Source organism: Pongo pygmaeus, chromosome 9 (genome assembly GCF_028885625.2).
Source record: "Pongo pygmaeus isolate AG05252 chromosome 9, NHGRI_mPonPyg2-v2.0_pri, whole genome shotgun sequence".
In the NCBI taxonomy this organism is placed as follows: domain Eukaryota; kingdom Metazoa; phylum Chordata; class Mammalia; order Primates; family Hominidae; genus Pongo; species Pongo pygmaeus.
In genome coordinates this window covers 55,969,434-55,987,758 of record NC_072382.2, presented here as the reverse complement: position 1 = coordinate 55,987,758, position 18,325 = coordinate 55,969,434, and the positions used below count along the sequence as shown (strand labels likewise).

The following is an 18,325-nucleotide window of genomic DNA, read 5'->3' as shown; positions in this document are numbered from 1 at the left end:
GGACCCTTGTAGAGGCTGAAGTTGGTGGGGAGAAGTGGTAGAGATTTGAATTCTACAGTGTCTCTGCCCTTAGTGGAAAGAATGTAGTCGAATCTCACCTCTGCTGTCTGGTTAATTGAGGGAAAGTTACTTAGCCTCAGTTTCCATTCTGTCACATGCAGATATTGATCCTTTCATGCAGGGCTGAGGTAAAGGTTAGATGAAAAGGAAATAAAAACATTAGCATTATACCCAGCACACTATGGTGCATTAAGTAGCCATTATTTTTATTCATTTATAATTAAGTAAGGGAAAGAAGCATTTTAGAAACGTTTTACTTGTTTCAGTTTATTGCCTCTGAGTGAAAACGTCTCCTACAACAGTGGTCTCCAATCTTTTTGGCACCAGGAACTGGTTTTGTGGAAGAAAATTTTTCCATGAACGGGGGGTGAAGGATGGTTTCAGGATGATTCAAGTACATTATATGTATTGTGCATTTTATTTCTATTATTACATGGTAATATATAATACAATAATTATACAACTCCCCATAATGTAGAATCAGTGGGAGCCCTGAGCTTGTTTTCTGGCAGCTAGGTGGTCCCATCTGGGGGTGATGGGAGGTAGTGACAGACTATCAGGCATTAGATTCTCATGAGGAGCATGCAACCTAGGTCCCTCGCATGTGCAGGTCACAATAGAGTTTGTGCTCCTATGAAAATCTAGTGTCGACACTGATCTTACAGGAGGTGGAGCTCAGGAGGTAATGCGCACAATGGGGAGTGGATGTAAATACAGATGAAGCTTCACTCATTTGCCCATGCTAACCTCCTGTGGTGCAGCCGGGTTCCTAATAGGCCACAGACCAGTACCAGTTCATGGCCCAGGGGTTAGGGACCCCTTTCCATTCAACATCACTATCCACAAAACACATGCCAGCAATATTCTTCTCTCTGCTCTTTCTTATGTCTTTCTTGAAACAATATGGTGTGTGGTTTCCCCATCTTACCCTATAAAAATTATACCATTCTTCAGGGCTATAGGCAAATTTCACCACAAAGCCTTCCTTGATGCCTTCAGTGCTGGTGAGAGGGGAAGGGTTTTGGAGTCAGGGATAACCAAAAAGATCTCTGAATCTGTTTTCTCATCTGTAAAATGGAATTTAAAATAGTCATCATATGGAATAAAGAAAATAATGTATGTAAAATGTGAATTACTGCATCTAGCATATAGTATGTTCCTCTAATAATAGTAATAGCTAATGTTTTAGATAGTAGCAATGAGAAATGGAAAGAAGCAGAAAATCTGTTCAGGGCATACATGCAGAGGCAGGTCTTAGCAGTTGCTTCACTGTATTGTGTGGAGGAGAAAGGGAGGGGTCAGGAATGGCACTGAGTCTCTAAATTTTTGAGCAAGAGAAATAAAGGCATTCATAGAGTTAGGGGCAAGAGTCATTTTTGCTTTGTATGAATGTATTGTTGCAACTAGAGGACATGGCACTTGGTACTGATCATATGGAATTTAACAAGTCGTGGGGACACTCAAGGGCCGATGTCTAGAGACTGTTGACCATCTGGGTCTGGAGCTGAGAATGTTAGCAGCGGAATGTATTTGAGTCACCCGGCACCAAAGTATGTCAGTGGTGGCGAATTTGCAGGGATCTGCAGCAACCTCAATTCTTGCCTCCTCAGAAAAAAGAATTCCGCTGAGAGCATAAGGCAGTGTGAGATACTGAGGCAAGTTTTAGAGGAGGAGTGAAAGTTTATTAGAAAGCTTTGGAGCAGGAATGAAGGAAGGAAAGCACACTTGCAAGAGGGCCAAGCAGGCCACTTGAAAGATCAGGTGCACTGTTTGACCTTTGGCTTGGGGTTTTATATGTTGGCATAATTCCGATGTCTTGCATCCCTTCTCCCCTGATTCTTCCCTTGGGGTGGGCTATCCCCATGTGCAGTGGCCCACCAGCACTTGGGAGGGGCCACGTGCGCAGTGTGTTTACTGGAGTAGTACACATGCTCACTTGAGGCGTTCTTCCCTTACCATCTAGCATTCCTAGAGGAAGGTCATACACCAGTTAAACTCCACCATTTTGCCTCTTAATGCACATGCTTGAGCCCACTTACCCAACTCCTGGGATCTTATCAGAAAGCTGCTGATGACCAGTTTTGTGTTTTTTCTGTCTGTTGGGAGACTGCCTTTCCCTGGTGCTGGCTATGACCAATTATTTTAGAGAGTTTAACAACCACCTGACCATCACCTAATGGTCGCCTTACATTCCTGGTGGGGTGTGGGGAGCCCCTCTCCTGCCCTGCTTATGTCTGACTAGCTACCTATCATAACAAGAAGAGAGAATTTTGAGTGGCAGATTGGGGTTCTGCATCATACGGGTGCTAATTGAAACTGAAGAAGAGAGGAGCAGATCACCCAGGTAGCTTGTAGAGAAAGAAGGAGCAAGGGCTAAGGATAGAACCTTGAGATACATTAACATTTAAGAGAAAGACAGAGATTGAGGAGTCCAAGGATGAGGCTTAGACACCTTGAGGTATATTTCAGGTGAGGGATGTTTAATGCTGATGAGAAGTTGCTGGTGAGAAAGACAGGCTGAACATGGGTAGAGAAGGGGTTGTAGAAAGGAAGACTTGCAAGAAAGGAGAATGACATGAAGACATGTGAAAGGCACAGGTGTGGTTGCAGTTGAATTTTTAGGTGGGGTGGTAGGAACTTGGCCTCATAGATTTCTCCTATCTCTCACCACAGTAAAGTAATTTATATGTGTAGAGAAGTGGTTCTCAAAGTGGGATGTGAGGATCCCTGTAAGTCCCCAAGACCCTTCTGCAATTGTGTGGTGGAGTTTTCCAGAGGCTACATGTGTGATGATGTCCCCATCTCCCCCTCTGATGGCTGCAAATGGAATGTTTACTTGTATTTTCTTGTGCTTCCTAGAATTTTCTAAGGAAGTAGATGTAGATTTATGTGCATTTCTCGGGATTAACTCCATTTTTTTCTTCAGCACTTCTACTGTGTTCTTATCTACTCTCTTGTTATACCTACTACAACACCTGTAACCCTGTTATTCAACCAATTGTTATTTTGAAATTCCCAGGTTTCCTTGAGTCTATGCAGAAACACAAGAAGTGCACTTTGTTGTCTCGTTTAGCAATAATACAGTATTTTTAAAATTCTTTGAAAATGTTCTACACTTCAAGATTTTACAAAACACTGCTATAATTTTAGAATTTTATATTTTATTTTAAAGTGAAAGAAAATTCATTTGTCATATACAGTTGGCCCTCCATATCCATGGGTTTTGCATCCGTGAATCCAACTAACTGTGGATCAAAAATACTTGAAAAAAATTTGTTTGTACTGAACATGTACAGACTTTTTCTCTTATCATTATTCCCTAAACAATACATGGATGACAAGGCTGGGCATGGTGGTGGCTCATGCCTGTAATCCCAGCACTTTGGGAGGCCAAGGTGGGAGGGTTTCTTGAGCCCAGGAGTTTAAGACCAGCCTGGGCAATATAGTGAGACCCCCATCTCTACAAAAAAAATAAAAAAATTAGCCTGGCATGGTGGCATGTGCCTGTAATCCCAGCTACTAGGGAGGCTAATGTGGGAGGATCACTTGAGACTGGGAAGTGGAGGCTGCAGTGAGCTGAGATCACGCCACTGCACTCCAGCCTGTGCAACAGAGCAAGACCATCTCAAAAAAAAAAAAAAACAGCATAACAACTATTTGCATAGCATTTACATTGTATTGGGTATTATAAGTAATCCAGAGATGATATAAAATATACAAGAGAATGTGCATAGGTTATATGCAAATACTACACCATTTTATACCGTGGACTTGAGCATCTATGGATTTTGATACCTGAAGGAGGTACCAGACCCAATGCCCCATGGATACCAAGGGATGACTGTATCTTTCTCATATTTAAGGATGAATTGTTGGCTTTTAGAAAGGAGATTACCCCATGGATACCAAGGGATGACTGTATCTTTCTCATATTTAAGGATGAATTGTTGGCTTTTAGAAAAGAGATTAGCAGGCCGGGCTCAGTGGCTTACATGTGTAACCCCAGCACTTTGGGAGGCCGAGGTGGGCAAATCAAGAGGTCAAGAGCTTGAGACCATCCTGGCCAACATGGTGAAACCCTGTCTCTACTAAAAATACAAAAATTAGCCGGGCATGGTGGCGTGCACCTGTAGTCCCAGCTACTTGGGAGGCTGAGGCAGGAGAATCACTTGAACCTGGGAGGTGGAGGATGCAGTGAGCCGAGACAGCGCCACTGCACTCCAGCTTGGCCCAGAGCGAGACTCCGTCTAAAAAAAAAGGAAATTAGCAGACTCATTTTCTCTCAGTCCACAGCTGCACGGTATACTTCTCAAAATGCTAAGAAAAATTGAAGATGACATATCAAAGCTTCTCTGAGCCACGGAAGGGAGAAATATACACACAAAAACTGAATGTAACTAATTAAGAAAGAAATTATGTCAAAAGTTACCTTTTCCCTCAGCTTTATTGATGCTAATAATTTGTCTTTATTGTTTTATACAAGAGACCATTCTTAGAAATTCTTATTCTTCCAATTAAGTTTTACTATCCTTTTGAGGGCAGCCATCGGAATTTAAACAAAGGAATCGAAGTGAACTTTTAAAACACAGACATGACGCACTCTTTAAAAACTAAAACACTGTTTGTTACACCTCTTCTCACCTGGGCGCGGTGGCTCATGCCTGTAATTCCAGCACTTTGGGAGGCCAAGGCGAGTGGATTACCTGAGGTCAGGAGTTTGAGACCAGCCTGATCCACATGGTGAAACCCGTCTCTACTAAAAATACAAAATTAGCCGGAAGTGATGGTGCATGCCTGTAATTCCAGCTACGTGGGAGGCTGAGGCAGGAGAATTGCTTGAACTCAGGAGGCGGAGGTTGCAGTGTGCCAGGATCTGCCATTGCCCTCCAGCCTGGGACATAAGAGTAAAACTCTGTCTCAAAAATAAATAAATAAATAAATAAATAAATAAATAAATAAAACCTGTTTGTTACACCTTTTCTAACTAGAAACGAAAAGGTCACTAAAGCATCTTACAAAATAAGTTATTATTTGCATTGGCTAGGAAAGTGCACTCAATAGGTAAAAGACTAATAAAGCCCTGCACAGTTAACATTAATTAACACCTACTGGATAGTCAGCTAAAGAAATCATGACAATGCCATTTTCCAGTGGTATAACAGCTCGAAAAAGACTGAGTTAATAAAGCACCTGAAAAATTGTACTTTTGCTTTGAAAATGGCCGAATATACAGAAGTACCTGGACCTTTTATTCTGCTTGTATTCATTTAGTACTTGCACCAACTAATTAACAAAGAGCTTCTTTTATACGAATGCCTAACAACAATACAAGTGTTGCTGAAATATTTAAAGTGTTGAATGCCTTTTTAAATCTCATGGCTTTTTGTGGAACAACTGTGTTGAGATTTTTGTGGATAGTGTAAAACTAGTGGTCAATAAAGCTGCTAGCCTACCTTAAAAGAAATCAAGGGAGTAGCACCAACCCACACTAGTGGTCATTACATTCTCTGTGATTCCGCAGTCATCCCAACACCCAGCCAGTTTCACTTAAGAATGTGCTTGATAAAGCAGGAAAGTTTATTAGTGTTATTAAATCTCAACCCTAGAGTATATAATACTCAACCCTTTCAATATTCTTTATAATGAAATGAGAAGTATGCATAAAATATTTCTGCTAGGCCGGATGCGGTGGCTCATACTTGTAATCTCAGCACTTTGGGAGACCGAGGCAAGCGGATCACCTGAGGTCAGGAGTTCGAGACTAGGCTGGCCAACATGGTGAAACCCTGTCTCTACTAAAAGTACAAAAAATTAGCTAGGTGTGGTGGCATGCTCCTGTGATCCCAGCTACTCAGGATGCTGAGGGAGGAGAATCGCTTGAACCCGGGAGGGGGAGGTTGCAGTGAGCCGAGATTGTGCCACTGCACTCCAGCCTGGGCGAGAGAGTGAGACTCCATCTCAATAAATAAATAAATGAATAAATAAATAAATAAATATTTCTGCTGCATACTGAAGTGTGATGATTGTTTCAAAGAAAAACACTCGTACCATTGTTAGAACTAGCCATGTTTCTCACGTAACTCCATTTTTACTTGAAAATATGACTGACAGACAAACCATGCTCAGAGTTGGATATCTCATAGATATTTTCTCAAAAATAAATAAAGTAAGCCTATCCACTGAAAAAAAAACTGATAGCATTTTTCTCAGTGATAAAATTAGAGCTTTTAAATAAAAATTTGAGTCTTGGAAGCTTGTATCTGCTACTATAAGCTTGACAGCTTCCCAATACTTACTTTGATGATGAGATGGGTGGTGATATTAACAAATGTAATGTTTGATGATGTGTGAAAAGGGTTAATATTTGGAATATCTGCATGAGTCAATGAACCCAATATTTTCCATATGACCAATGCATTATGTTACAAAATCATACATGGGTAAAATACCCATTCTAAGTGGAAGACAGACCAATGGATCTTCATGTAAAGGAGTTGAAAAGTTCATTAATAAAATTTTAGATTACATATTGCAGCTAACCATTAAATAACTACCACTTGTCAAGTCTTGTTGTTCTAAGAACAACCCCAATTATCTAAAAAGACTATGCAAATACTCCTCCTTTTTCAACTGCATAACTGTATAAAGCCGAATTTTCTTATATCGCAACAAATGACAGAAACATATAAGAGAATCCAGCTGTTTTCTATAAAGTCAATCATTAAAGAGATTTGTGGCCAGATGCTGTGGCACATGTCTGTACTCCCAGCACTTCGGGAGGCTGAGGCAAGTGGATTACTTGAGTCCAGGAGCTCCAGACCAGCCTGGGCAACATGTCAAAACTCTGTTTCTACAAAAAATACAAAAATTAGCCCAGCATAGCGGCATGTGCCTATAGACCCAGATTGGGAGGGTGAGGTGGGAGGATTGCCCGAGCCTGGGAATGTTGAGGCTACAGTGAGCTGAGATTGTGCCTGTACTCCAGCCTGGGAAACAGAGTGTGACACTGTCTAAAAAAAAAAAAAAAAAAAAAAAAAAAAAAAAAAAAATTGGCAAAAAGGTACGACAGTGCCACTCTTCTTTTTTTTGAGACGGAGTCTTGCTCTGTCACCCAGACTGGAGTGCAATGACACAGTCTAAGCTCACTGCAACCTCTGCCTCCCGGGTTCTAGCGTTTCTCCTGCCTCAGCCTTGCGAGTAGCTGGGACTACAGGTGTGTGCCACCACACCCGGCTAATTTTTGTATTTTTTTAGTAGAGATGGGGTTTTACCATGTTGGCCAGGCTACTCTCGAACCCCTGACCTTGTGATCCATCTGCCTTGGCCTCCCAAAGTGCTGGGATTACAGGCGTGAGTCACCGCGCCCGGCTCTACTCTTCTAACTTTTTTTGTTTTATAATATATTTGTCATAAAATGTGATATTTTATTGATATTTAGTGGATTTGTTTTAATTAGTAAAATATTTAAAATTTATCTCAATCTTAATTTCTTGTACAATAAATATCAATAGATAAAACCTATAAGAACAAAAGAAAATCTTAAGACTTCAATAATTTTTAAGAATATAAAGGAGTTTTAACACTAAAGTTTGAGAATCACAGGTTTAGACCATAGGAAGGAGATCTGGTGGTGGGGTAGGACATTTAGAAGCATAAGAAAGGTTTTAATAACCATTGATAATTTATTTTTTTCACATAACTGCACAACATTAAAAGACATAAAGCTCTATTAGAGAGTTCCCACTGGCTGAGTTTCAGTTAAATGTGTTTTAAATCAGTTTAGTCAAGGGAGTAGGATTGTGATTAATCTGAATTTGAATTCTGACTGGGTGACCACAGGAATATCACCAAAACTCCTAGCCTCAATTTTTGCATCTGTAACATGCATCTACCTTAGAAGGGTTACGGTGAAGTTAAAACTCATGTAAATTTTGCTACAGTGTGTTTGTGGACCAGCCACATTAGCAAAGCGGATACCCAGAGCTCTGAATCATGATCTGCATTTCAATGAGACCCTCAAGCGGTCCTTATGGCACAGAGTAGTGCTGGTGTAAGGCACCCAGGAGACTGACTGCCTGTCACATTGTAGGTGCTCAATAAATATCTCCTTTTTTTTCTTTTACTATTTATTTCTTATTCTTTAGCTTATACATGTAACTATTTCAGTCTTTTTGGCCTAAAGTTATTGGTTTGATTTTTAAAAATACATCTGACCTGTTAATTTAATCCCTTTTTCTTATCAGCCAAAGTAATCTTTACATTCATTTATAAAGTTTAAAACTTCCAGACCTGCAGTCTAGATTCTAGAGTGTCTCATTTCTCCTTTTTTATTAAAAAAAAAAAAAATTTAGGCCAGGCGCGGTGGCTCACGCCTGTAATCCCAGCACTTTGGGAGGTGGAGGCGGGGGGATCACAAGGTCAGGAGATCGAGACCATCCTGGCTAACATGGTGAAACCTCGTCTCCACTAAAAATACACAAAAAAAAAAAAAAAAAAAAAAAAAAAAAAAAAAAATTAGCCAGGCCTAGTGGCAGGCGCCTGTAGTCCCAGCTACTCGGGAGGCTGAGGCGAGACTGGCATGAACCCGGGAGGCTGAGCTTGCAGTGAGCCAGGATCGCACCACTGCATTCCAGCCTGGGTAACAGGGCAAGACTCCGTCTCAAAAAAATAAAAAGATAAAAATAAAATAAAAAAATAATAAAAAAAAATTTAAAGCAGCCACCCTGACAATGAGCCCCATGTGGTTGCTGTGTGGGAGACCCACTGCCTATGTAACTAGAAGATCTGTCCCTCCTTTTATAATAATTCATTTATTCACTCAACACATATCAAATAACCAATATGTGTATGGGATTGTGAATGACATTAGGGGAACAGTGTGAAATGAACATGCTCCTCACCCTTGTGATGAAAGAAACACTAAAGGAATGAACCGAAATACAGCATTTGTAGTTCTCCAGAACACTTTGTGAATGTGTAAGTAATATATGCTTTTTAAAAAAAATCTCGAGTATTGGCTGCTCGCAGTGGTTCATGCCTGAATCCCAGCACTTTGGGAGAACGAGGCAGGCAGATCACCTGAGGTCAGGAGTTCGAGACCAACCTGGCCAATATGGTGAAACCCTGTCTCTACTAAAAACACAAAAATTAGCTGGGCATGGTGGCATGGGCCTGTAGTCCTAACTACTTGGGAGGCCGAGGCAGGAGAATCGCTTGAACCTGGGAGGCAGAGGTTGCAGTGAGCCGAGATCATACCACTGCATTCCAGCCTCGGCAACAGAGTGAGATGCCGTCTCAAAAACAAAAACAAATAAACAGGCAAAGTACAAACAAACAAAAAAACCACAAAAAACAAAAAAACTCAAGTATTTTTTTCCTTTTCTACATTTTATTGATTTTAAAAAGCACTTTATGTATATCTTGAGTGCTTTGACTTCTACATTGTGTTATAATATTGCTTATTTCACATTTTTCACTTGCCTGCCATAACTTTGATGGTTGCTAGATTTTTAATCCTTCTAGCATGTGAGTTATTTTTCCAATAAAACAAATTTTTTATTTAACACTGTGGTAAAAAAAATGCACATAACATAAAATATACTACCTTAATCATTTTTAAGTGTACAGTTGAGTAGTGCTAACTATATTCATATTGTTGTGCAACAAATCTCTAGAACTTTTTCATCTTGTAAGACTGAAACTCTATATTCATTGAACAACAAACAACTTTCTATTTCCTCCTCCTCCAGCTCCTGGAACCACAATTCTACTGTTTCTCTGAGTTTGACTACTTTAGATATCTCATACAAGTGGAATCATGTATAATTTGTCTTTTTGTAACTGGTTTATTTCACTTCATGTAATGTCTTCAAGGTTCACCCACATTGTAGCATGTGACAGGGTGTCTTTCTTTTTTAAGGCCAAATAATATTCCATTGTATGTATATATCACATTTTATTTATCCATTCATCCATCCATTCGTGGACCTTTGGGTTTCCACCTCCTGGCTATTGTGAATAATACTGCAATGAACACGGTTATGCCTTCAGAGTGCCTTGACTCCAGATGTAGACACTAATGCGCACCTGTGCCTGAACGTGATTCTTGACTATAAGAAAGAATTTTTGAGCTGGCGGCAGAAAGGGAAAGGTAGGCCAGGTCAGGCTTCTAGTCAGGCTCCCATGTTGGACATCCAGGCAACAGCAGAGAGATAGAAAACAGCCTGAATCCTTCAGAGTCCTGTCTGAAAGGAAAGGACTAACTTGGGTTGAATGCTGACCATGCTCAACACTTTTGTGTCTGTTGATGGGGAAATGTGGGAGGTTTTTTGAATTTTATGATTATGAAAATGAGGACAATTATTTTCTTCAACTTCACAACATCATATATAACAATAATGAAAAGTGATCACCAACATCAGGAACAAGCCCAGCAGGGGATCTTAGCATGGAGGTGGTTTGCATTATTTGAAAACAGGGTTAATATAAAATAGAATATATTCAATTTCAAATATAATACAAACTACCATGAGTTTGGATTAGGATTGCAAAGAAACATGGGTGTGTGTAGCTGATGGGGCAGAGACCAAACTCTCAAAGGGCACAAAAGCCCCTGCCAGGATCTAACCAGATGTTCTTTACTCCCTAGCTTGCTGGTTAAAGAAATCATTCCTGCTGAAAACTAGTCTTAAAAGAACTTTTGTTTCATATGCACACCCCAGAGTCAATATCTGGGCTCCCATGTCAGGCCTGTAGATGGCATTCCTGATAAAATTAGGTCATACACAGAAGGAATGAGTCAAGACCAGTTCTGAAGCTTCCCTGAGGACCAGGAAAAATGCCTTCAGGGAGGAAAAGAAAAACCGTTACAAACTTGAGCCACTTAGACTGACTTGCATGGATTTCTCTTATCCCATCATTTCAGTCCTTAGAGAAGGGGAGGCGGCTTATTGCAGATTCAACTTTTGGTATCACTCTGGAGCTCCTTTACTTGTAACATAGCAAATATGGTTACTTTAAGGTACAGGAAAGCAGAAAAGGCACTGGCCTGAGGGTCAGATGGTTTCTAGTTCCAGCGTGGCTACTTACCAGCTGGGTGGCTTTGGACAAGTGCCTGCACCTCTTGAACCTCAGCTTACCTCCTATAAAACCCAGTCCTGGGGCTAGAACAGCTCCATTCCTTTCAGCTCTACCATTCTGTGAATTAATGACATCAGTTGACCATTGATTGCATCCATTCTACTTTTTATTTGGCATTTGTTCATTTGATACATATATACATATATAAAAATCTGTACATGGTAAAAACACAAAATAAGTATTTCTTTATAAGTTATGCAATTAAACAGCTACCTTTTTGAAGTTTAAAAGCCATTGCAAAAAAAAAAAAAAGTGAGAAATCTAGTCAGTCCTTTATAGTCATTCACAATAACCTTGGTATAAAATATCCATACAACATGTGTGTACAAAATAGTGTACAGTTCATAAGAGCTGTGCAAAGACAGCAAAGTTCAGTTAAAAAAAAAATCAAAGAGGCTGTGTAGGTCTCTCTGTCCACATCATGCCCAGTTCCCAGGAGGTTTGCAGCTCAACAACACCTCCCTAGGAATAATAAAAGGACACAAGGTAGAGTGTGTGGTGCGTATATCACGGATACAGAAATTAAAAAGAAAAAGTTTTAAAACACACATACAAGAATAGAGACTGCTTCTTTTCTCCCCCTTTAGAGAACTCACTTCTTTCGCCAGAGAGCTTTTGGAAGGTGACAGAGAAGACTCAATATGTATGTTGTGCCTTGAACCAGAAGGCACTAATATATATATATTTCCTTTTTGAAAATTTTGAGCTTTGTAAGAGAACATCTATGGGAAGACAGGAGTGGGGTGAGGGGTGGAAATGAGAGACTGGAGTGAAATAGGAGCCCCTTGCTACCTATCAGGGGAGGTGAAGGGATCTAGAGAGTCAACGGTGCTGGTGTTAGTTATATGGTTTGGTGTTTTCACTCCTAACTCGGTTTCCTCCTCCATAAACAGGTTTCCTACCATATAGGGTCGTTGCTGCTAATGACCAGCAGAGTCTGTCTCACAGCAAGGCCCAGGCCGTGGGGCCATAGAACACCCCACTGTGTTTAAAATGGTTTGCAATAAACAAAATAGAATGGAGCCCTTGCTGAAAAGTTAAGGCTGGGACCAAGACTTAAAGTGAACTGACGTGGGAAGGACTATTTGGAGTTGGTCTTTTGGGAAGGAAATGTCTCTTTGGGGCTACCGCAGGGCCGGTGGCGCCCTCAATGAGGTCATGGTTCTACCGTCGGGAGAGGCAGCATCTAGGCACGGGGACAAAGTGAACGCGCAGACTGGACCCCACCTCTTCGTTTTCAAAGCACTTAAAAACAGTACTCTGGCGTGCGAGCGGCTTCTAGGACACAGTGATTTCCTCCTCTTCCTCGCCCTCCTCTTCCTCCTCGGAGTCTGAGAAGTCCGAAGGTTTCCCGGGGCTGCTCGAGTGCGCGGGCGAGGGGGGCAGCGGCCCTGGCAGCCGCGGGTCCCGCAGGTGCTCGGGGTCGGGGGACGCGTGGTATGCCAGGCGGTGGCTGGGGCTGCCCCGGCCCTCCTCCTCCTCCTCTTCGTCCCCAGGGCCCTTCTGGCCCACGTCGCTGAGGTCCGGGTGCGGATTGAGCTTGGTGGGCAGGGTCTGCTCGCGACAGCCCCCGCTAGACAGGAGTTCGCGCTCCTTGGAGTTCCGCCATTTCATGCGTCGGTTCTGGAACCAGATTTTCACCTGGAATGTCCCAGCCGGCGAGAAGAAGGGAGAAGCAGAGGTCAGATCAGGGGCCCCGGAGGACGCACGGGGGCGGTGAGTGGAGTGGGGTGCAGGCTCTGTCCTTCGGGCTGTGTCCTCTCCCCACCCCCAGAAATGAGTTCCGGTGGATTCCCGCATTGACTCCGCCCCTGCCTCAGCTCGCGGTTCCCTTTGCCTCATCCGCTGCCACCCTGCCCCGAAGGGCGGGGTTGGGGCCCCCTGAGGCCGGGAGAGAAGGCGGGGAGTGGGGGTGGGGAGAGAAGAGGGCTATCCTGCGGAGCTTCGAGGGTAGTGGCCCGTGTACTCACTCCCTCTCTAGGCCTCGGTTTTCCCATCTGTACAGTGGAACCTAAGCTGTTTCCGAAACCTTGCAATTGACGGGTGCGCCGGGGAGGGGTGAAGGGCGGGGGCGGGGGGTGCTGTGGAGGAACTGCGCTCACCTGCGAGTCTTTCAGGCCCAGCTTGGCCGCCAGCTTCTTGCGGTCGGGCTTGCTGATGTACTTCTGCTTCTGGAACATCTTCTCCAGCGCCTTGCGCTGCACGTCGGAGAAGACTGCTCGACGCAGCATGCCCCGCCGAGGCTTCCCGCGCGCGGCCAGCGGCCAGGAGAAGGTCCCGGGGATGGGCACCACGCTGGAGGACGCTGCAGGGTGGGGCGAGGTGGCGAGTGAGTGGGCGTACGACCCCCAGTCCCAACACGTCTCTCCGTGGCTTTTTGCTCTGATCCCTTCATCTCTTTAAAGCGCTCCTTTTTCTACCCCTGGAGAATAGGCCACGAACCTACAAACCTGCGAGAGTGAAAGGCGCTTTCCGCCCAAATAACTTTCCCTTTCAATCGTGCAAACCCGGATTAGGTAAAACCACGGAAACAGAGAAAACAGCCCCCACAATAGCCTGTTTCGTTTTTCCATTCAGTGGACTTAGGGAAACAAACCTGCGTACATCAGCTAAAACAGCAATAGAAAAAAAAATTACAAAAATAAAAATAAAATATCCAGCCGAGGCCACTGGGTTTCTCCCCTAAGCTTTTATCATTTCAGTGGCTTTTGCATTCTTCAGATGAAAATGAGATGCTTTACTATTTTGATAAAGAGGGAAAAATCCGATTTAGATTTTTTTGAAAAATCCAATAAGTATTCATCTTTTTTTATATTAATCCTTCCTCCCCTCCCCCACGAAACGTAAAGAATTCGGCCCGAATACATGAAAAGTGGCAGCTAATTAGCACATTGACTGCTTCCCAATGGGTATTGGTATGATAAAAGGGGGGAGAGTTTCGCTTTAAGCGAAAGAAAAAAAACAAAACAAAAAGAAACAGAGACTCTAATGAAGCGTGAATGGTAATTGTGTAGTAATGAACTAACAGAAAAAGACTGAGGACAAGCAGCGAAAGCCATATATTACTGGGACAAAAGAGATTTACACTTTCAAACTAAACACAACTGCAGGCCAAGACCATTGGGAGAATACTGATGGCAGAGGCTTCTCTTCCCCGAATCGTTTTCATTAAATGGACATGAAAAGCTATTTATAAAGCTTGGGTTGTTTTTGTTAGAGCATTGAGATGAGGGAGAAAGGGAGCAAATTCCATTATTAGCAGCAGTGTGAATGGTGGTGGTGGCGGTGGTGGTGGTGGTGGGCCTGGGGGTGGGGGATGGTGAATTCTCTCTCCCCCTTTAAAAAATCAATTGCTTGTTTCTTTTGCTGATATTTGGGAGTGCTGTCGTGATTTTACCCATCCCCCGCAGGCCATACCCAGTTTTTCTTCTCTTTATAAGGACTCTCCTGCCTCCTTTTTAGTTTTGACCAGTGGCAGAGTTTTTGAGCCATAGTTTGAATCATCAGTGAGGTTACAGGAAGAAAACCTGGTGGAAGCTGCCTAAGGTGTTGCTCCTTTAGGCTGGGACACAATTATGGGCTTTCTTCTAACTGCTTCTTATTTTTCAAGATCAACGGTATTTTATAAGACAGGGTGGGAAAGGAGTATGAGAAGGGGTTTGGAAATCAGGCTGGAAATAGGTTGGGATTGGGGGAGGATCTAATCCGCCTCCCCCTGGGCGACTCTAGGCATCCCACACAAGAGGGCACCCCATGTGGTCTTGTGAAAAGCCCGAAGCCCTGAATGAGTCTTAAAGAGAAATTAGCCCCGGCTGGTAGGTGTCTCGGCGGCGTGGAGGGACTAGGGCCGGTCTGTGTGTGGCTGCCCGGAGGAGCTGACCAATTGGTCATGGTGCTGAAACCTTTGTGGGGAATCGTGGCCAAGTGCACTGACTCTGTGGGAAAACGGCGGCGTGAAGGGATGCCAACAGCTCCTCGCCGGGAAGGGAACCGCCTCAAATTGGGACCATGACAATTCCTGCTAATTTGTAGAGCAGGGAATTGGTGCAAAGTGTCAAGCAGTCACTGCTTGTGCTAAATAGGGCATCAAATTGGCGCGACGGATTCATGAATGTTGTACGCCTCGCAACCTCTGAACCAGAGCATAACCCCGAGGGGTGGACGGAGAAATATGGCTTCGGAGCAGGGAGCGATGGGCCGGGGCTGGGGCGCCGCCCTGCCTCGCGCAAAGAAGGGGGACGAGACCTACCTGGGAAATAAGAAGATCTGATGAAAGGCTGAAAGGACCCTTCGAAGTAGGGAAAGGCGAAGGTCTTGGGAGGGACGCTCTGGAGCAAGGCTGGGGATGTTTCTGGTGGGCGGTGGAGGGGGTACAGAAAGGAAAGAGGGAGACAGAAAGAATCTGATTACGTACTTGCCTATTGTATAGCACACTGAACACGCGATATAATTAGCCCTTCATCTGGTTTCAAAGACATCTTTCTTATATGTTGACAGGGTAAAATAAATCTTCCCAACATTGTCTTATCTGTAAAACTATTTTCTTTCCCCCCAACATAATTCTCTGCGCCGCCCCACTCTACCCCAATCTCCATCCTAGGCACTAACGAGACAGGTAGGACTGAGTGGGGAGGAAAGAAATTGCAGATTTATAATATTTGCTAATCCAATAAATATATCGTATTGAGTTAAAAAAAAAAAAAAAAAACTGTCTCCTAGAAGCTCGAAGGCAGAAACGCAGACGTCCATGGGCGTGCGCTCAGCGTTACTGCACCAGATGAATGCTCACTGTCTCCGACTGCGTGTGCTCAAGTTCACTCCGAGGATGGGGCGAGCCTAGAGGCTTTTCTTCTCCGGAATTGACTGGACTATTCTCACATTGCCCGACGTAGGGTCTCAGAGTTCGCGCGTATGTGTGTGCACCGATGTGTGTGTGGGGGCCCGCTCGCTAGAGGAAACTGAGGCCAGGAGGACTCCGCGTATGCCTGGTACCTAAAAGGGTCCTCAGGGTTCTGCCCTCGCTTACCTGTTCTGGGCCCCGAGGAGAGGATGGCGTTCACTCCAAACTTCAGAAACGTCGTCTCGCTGGCAGGGGAGACGGCAGTCGGTGGAGAGCCGCCCCGCCGGCTGCCGGGACCCGGGGAGCCCAGGTCTGAGGCCCCCGTGTCGGTGAGGGCCGTGGGGGCCCCCTGCCTGGGCGGCGACATGCTGGCGGTGGGCACGCTGCGGGGCAGGTAGGCGGGAGGTCGGCTGATGCGGATCAGATCCTCCACCAGGAAGCTGGAGTGGCCGGAAAATGCCGCCTGCAAGGACTGGGGCAGCGTCAAGGTGGGCGTGGGCCGCAGGAGGCTAGGGTACCCGGCGGGGGGCGCGAGGAGGCCGGGGAACATCATGATAGGCGCGGGGCGGGCGAAATAACCCTTCTTTCAGTGGCCGGAGGGTAAACGCCTCGCTTCCCGCCCCTCCCGCCCCCACAGTGTCCTCTCTCTTGGGCTTAGCAAACGTCTCCAAGTAACAATCCCACTTGGGCGTCTGCGAGTCCTCCGTGGTCCTCTCGTCGAGGTGATGGTTTTATAGTGGCCCGCCCGCTAAAGCACTTTGAAAAGTGACAGCTCTGACAATGAAGTTCAACAAAGTTCTCCACTCGAGCTTCATTCGCCGGAGGCTCTGGACGCTCTGATTGGCGCAGGGGTGCAATTTATGATTGGATTAGTCTTCATAAGCATGGCCCGCACAATGGGCCGGCAACAAAGGCCCGCGCGCATCAATTCTGCATATCGACCGCCTCTTTGCAATACAGTGCGCCCCCAAAGCTCTCGCCGAAGGTTTTTGTTCCGAAGCAGCACCCGGGCTAATTAAATGGCTATTTAGAAGTTTCAGATGACATCTTGCCTCATAGAAAAGGAATTATTTAAAGAACGCACTAAATTTATTTGCAGCTCCCCTGCTAAGCCTGGAAAATAAATCAATAAATATTCATAGAAATACATCTTCAGGCTATCAGCAAAGTTGCCCTCCCTCTTGTGGGGGTGGGGCAATGAAAAGTTTCAAGTCAGTGGACATGAAAATATACTCCCTTTCCGGTCTCTAGCCCTATCCTTTACTCCAGCTGAAGCGTAAAGCAGATGTAGGGGTGAGTGAAATCAGTGTTAGAAGTCCCATTCTGACGACTCAGGGAGACTTGGAAATGGATGCTTTGGGGCCACTGGATGTGTGCCCGTAAGAGTGGGGGGAAGTCTGGAGTTATTTCATTTCCGGAGACTGGTTGAGTTTGAGCGTTGGTGGATACCTGAACAGTAAAACGAGTCTCCTTCAAATTCCCAGCAACTTGGAAAACGATTTTCTCTAGGAGTTTCTGCAAGGGGCTCTCCGCACCTCACCTTGCGAGAGAAGTGGAGGAGAGCGGCGCTGGGCTGCCGAGCGGCAGGATTCCGCTTGCGAAGGGCTTAGGCTGACCGGAAACTGCCTCGGGCAAGGTTATCCAAATGCTGTGAGTGCTATGCTGGCCGTTCTCCAACCACAGGGAGCTCTCGGCAGTTTAAGTTGAAACTCACAGCCCTGACATTTTAAGCCATAGCAGCGAAGGTCCAGACGTCGTCTGGAGAGAACCCTACCACTTGCGGGGCGCTTAACTTGGCCCAAGGTTTGGCAGCTTCTTAATGAACTACAACGCACAAACGTGTGAAAACCAGAGGGAAGGGATGCGGTTCCCAAGAATGTTGGTCCACTCCAGGAAAGCCTCCTCTGAATGTGGGGCTTCAAAGGAGAATCTTCCTGGAGACAGTCCCTTCGCTTTCCTCTGGTTGGGGCTGAGGTGGCACTAAGACTCGATTCCCCCCATTTCTCTGTTCGGCGAGATAACAGATGTGTTAAATGTCCCATTCATCTCTTTAGTGTGGCTGAACCTCCCCAAAGAGAAGTGTGCAGCCCCGCCAGGCCGCCCTGATCCTATTAACCATGAACTAACTGTCACCTTCAGCTGGTTTTCCTTTTTGCTTTTTAACACAAAGCTTTCTCAAAAATCTTATTAACCAGCTTTATTTCTCTCGATGGTTTTGTTCGGGGTGTTTTGTGTTGATGATCTCCATGTCGCTGCTTTAACCATTCAATAAAAGTGCATCTGCGA

At 44.6% G+C, this 18,325-nt stretch overlaps 1 protein-coding gene across 1 annotated transcript; it reads right to left on the bottom strand.

Moving 5' to 3' along the window:
- Positions 1 to 12,418: 12,418 nt before the first annotated feature.
- LOC129007076 (homeobox protein DBX1) lies at positions 12,419 to 16,744 on the bottom strand. Its single transcript, XM_054437353.2, has 4 exons — positions 16,226 to 16,744; positions 15,449 to 15,550; positions 13,302 to 13,504; positions 12,419 to 12,840 (listed from the first exon to the last, which is right to left on the bottom strand). Exons 1-4 carry the CDS (start codon positions 16,590 to 16,592, stop codon positions 12,478 to 12,480), a joined length of 1,035 nt encoding a protein of 344 aa, XP_054293328.1. The 5' UTR covers positions 16,593 to 16,744; the 3' UTR covers positions 12,419 to 12,477.
- Between the last annotated feature and the right edge of the window lie 1,581 nt (positions 16,745 to 18,325).

Coding starts and splice junctions, on each gene's coding strand:
- LOC129007076 (XM_054437353.2), bottom strand. CDS start 16,592: ATGATGTTCCCCGGCCTCCTCGCGCCCCCCGCCGGGTACCCTAGCCTC. Junction 15,551..16,225: donor CTCCTCGGGGCCCAGAACAG/GTAAGCGAGGGC, acceptor ACCGCCCACCAG/AAACATCCCCAGCCTTGCTC. Junction 13,505..15,448: donor CAGATCTTCTTATTTCCCAG/GTAGGTCTCGTC, acceptor CCCACCCTGCAG/CGTCCTCCAGCGTGGTGCCC.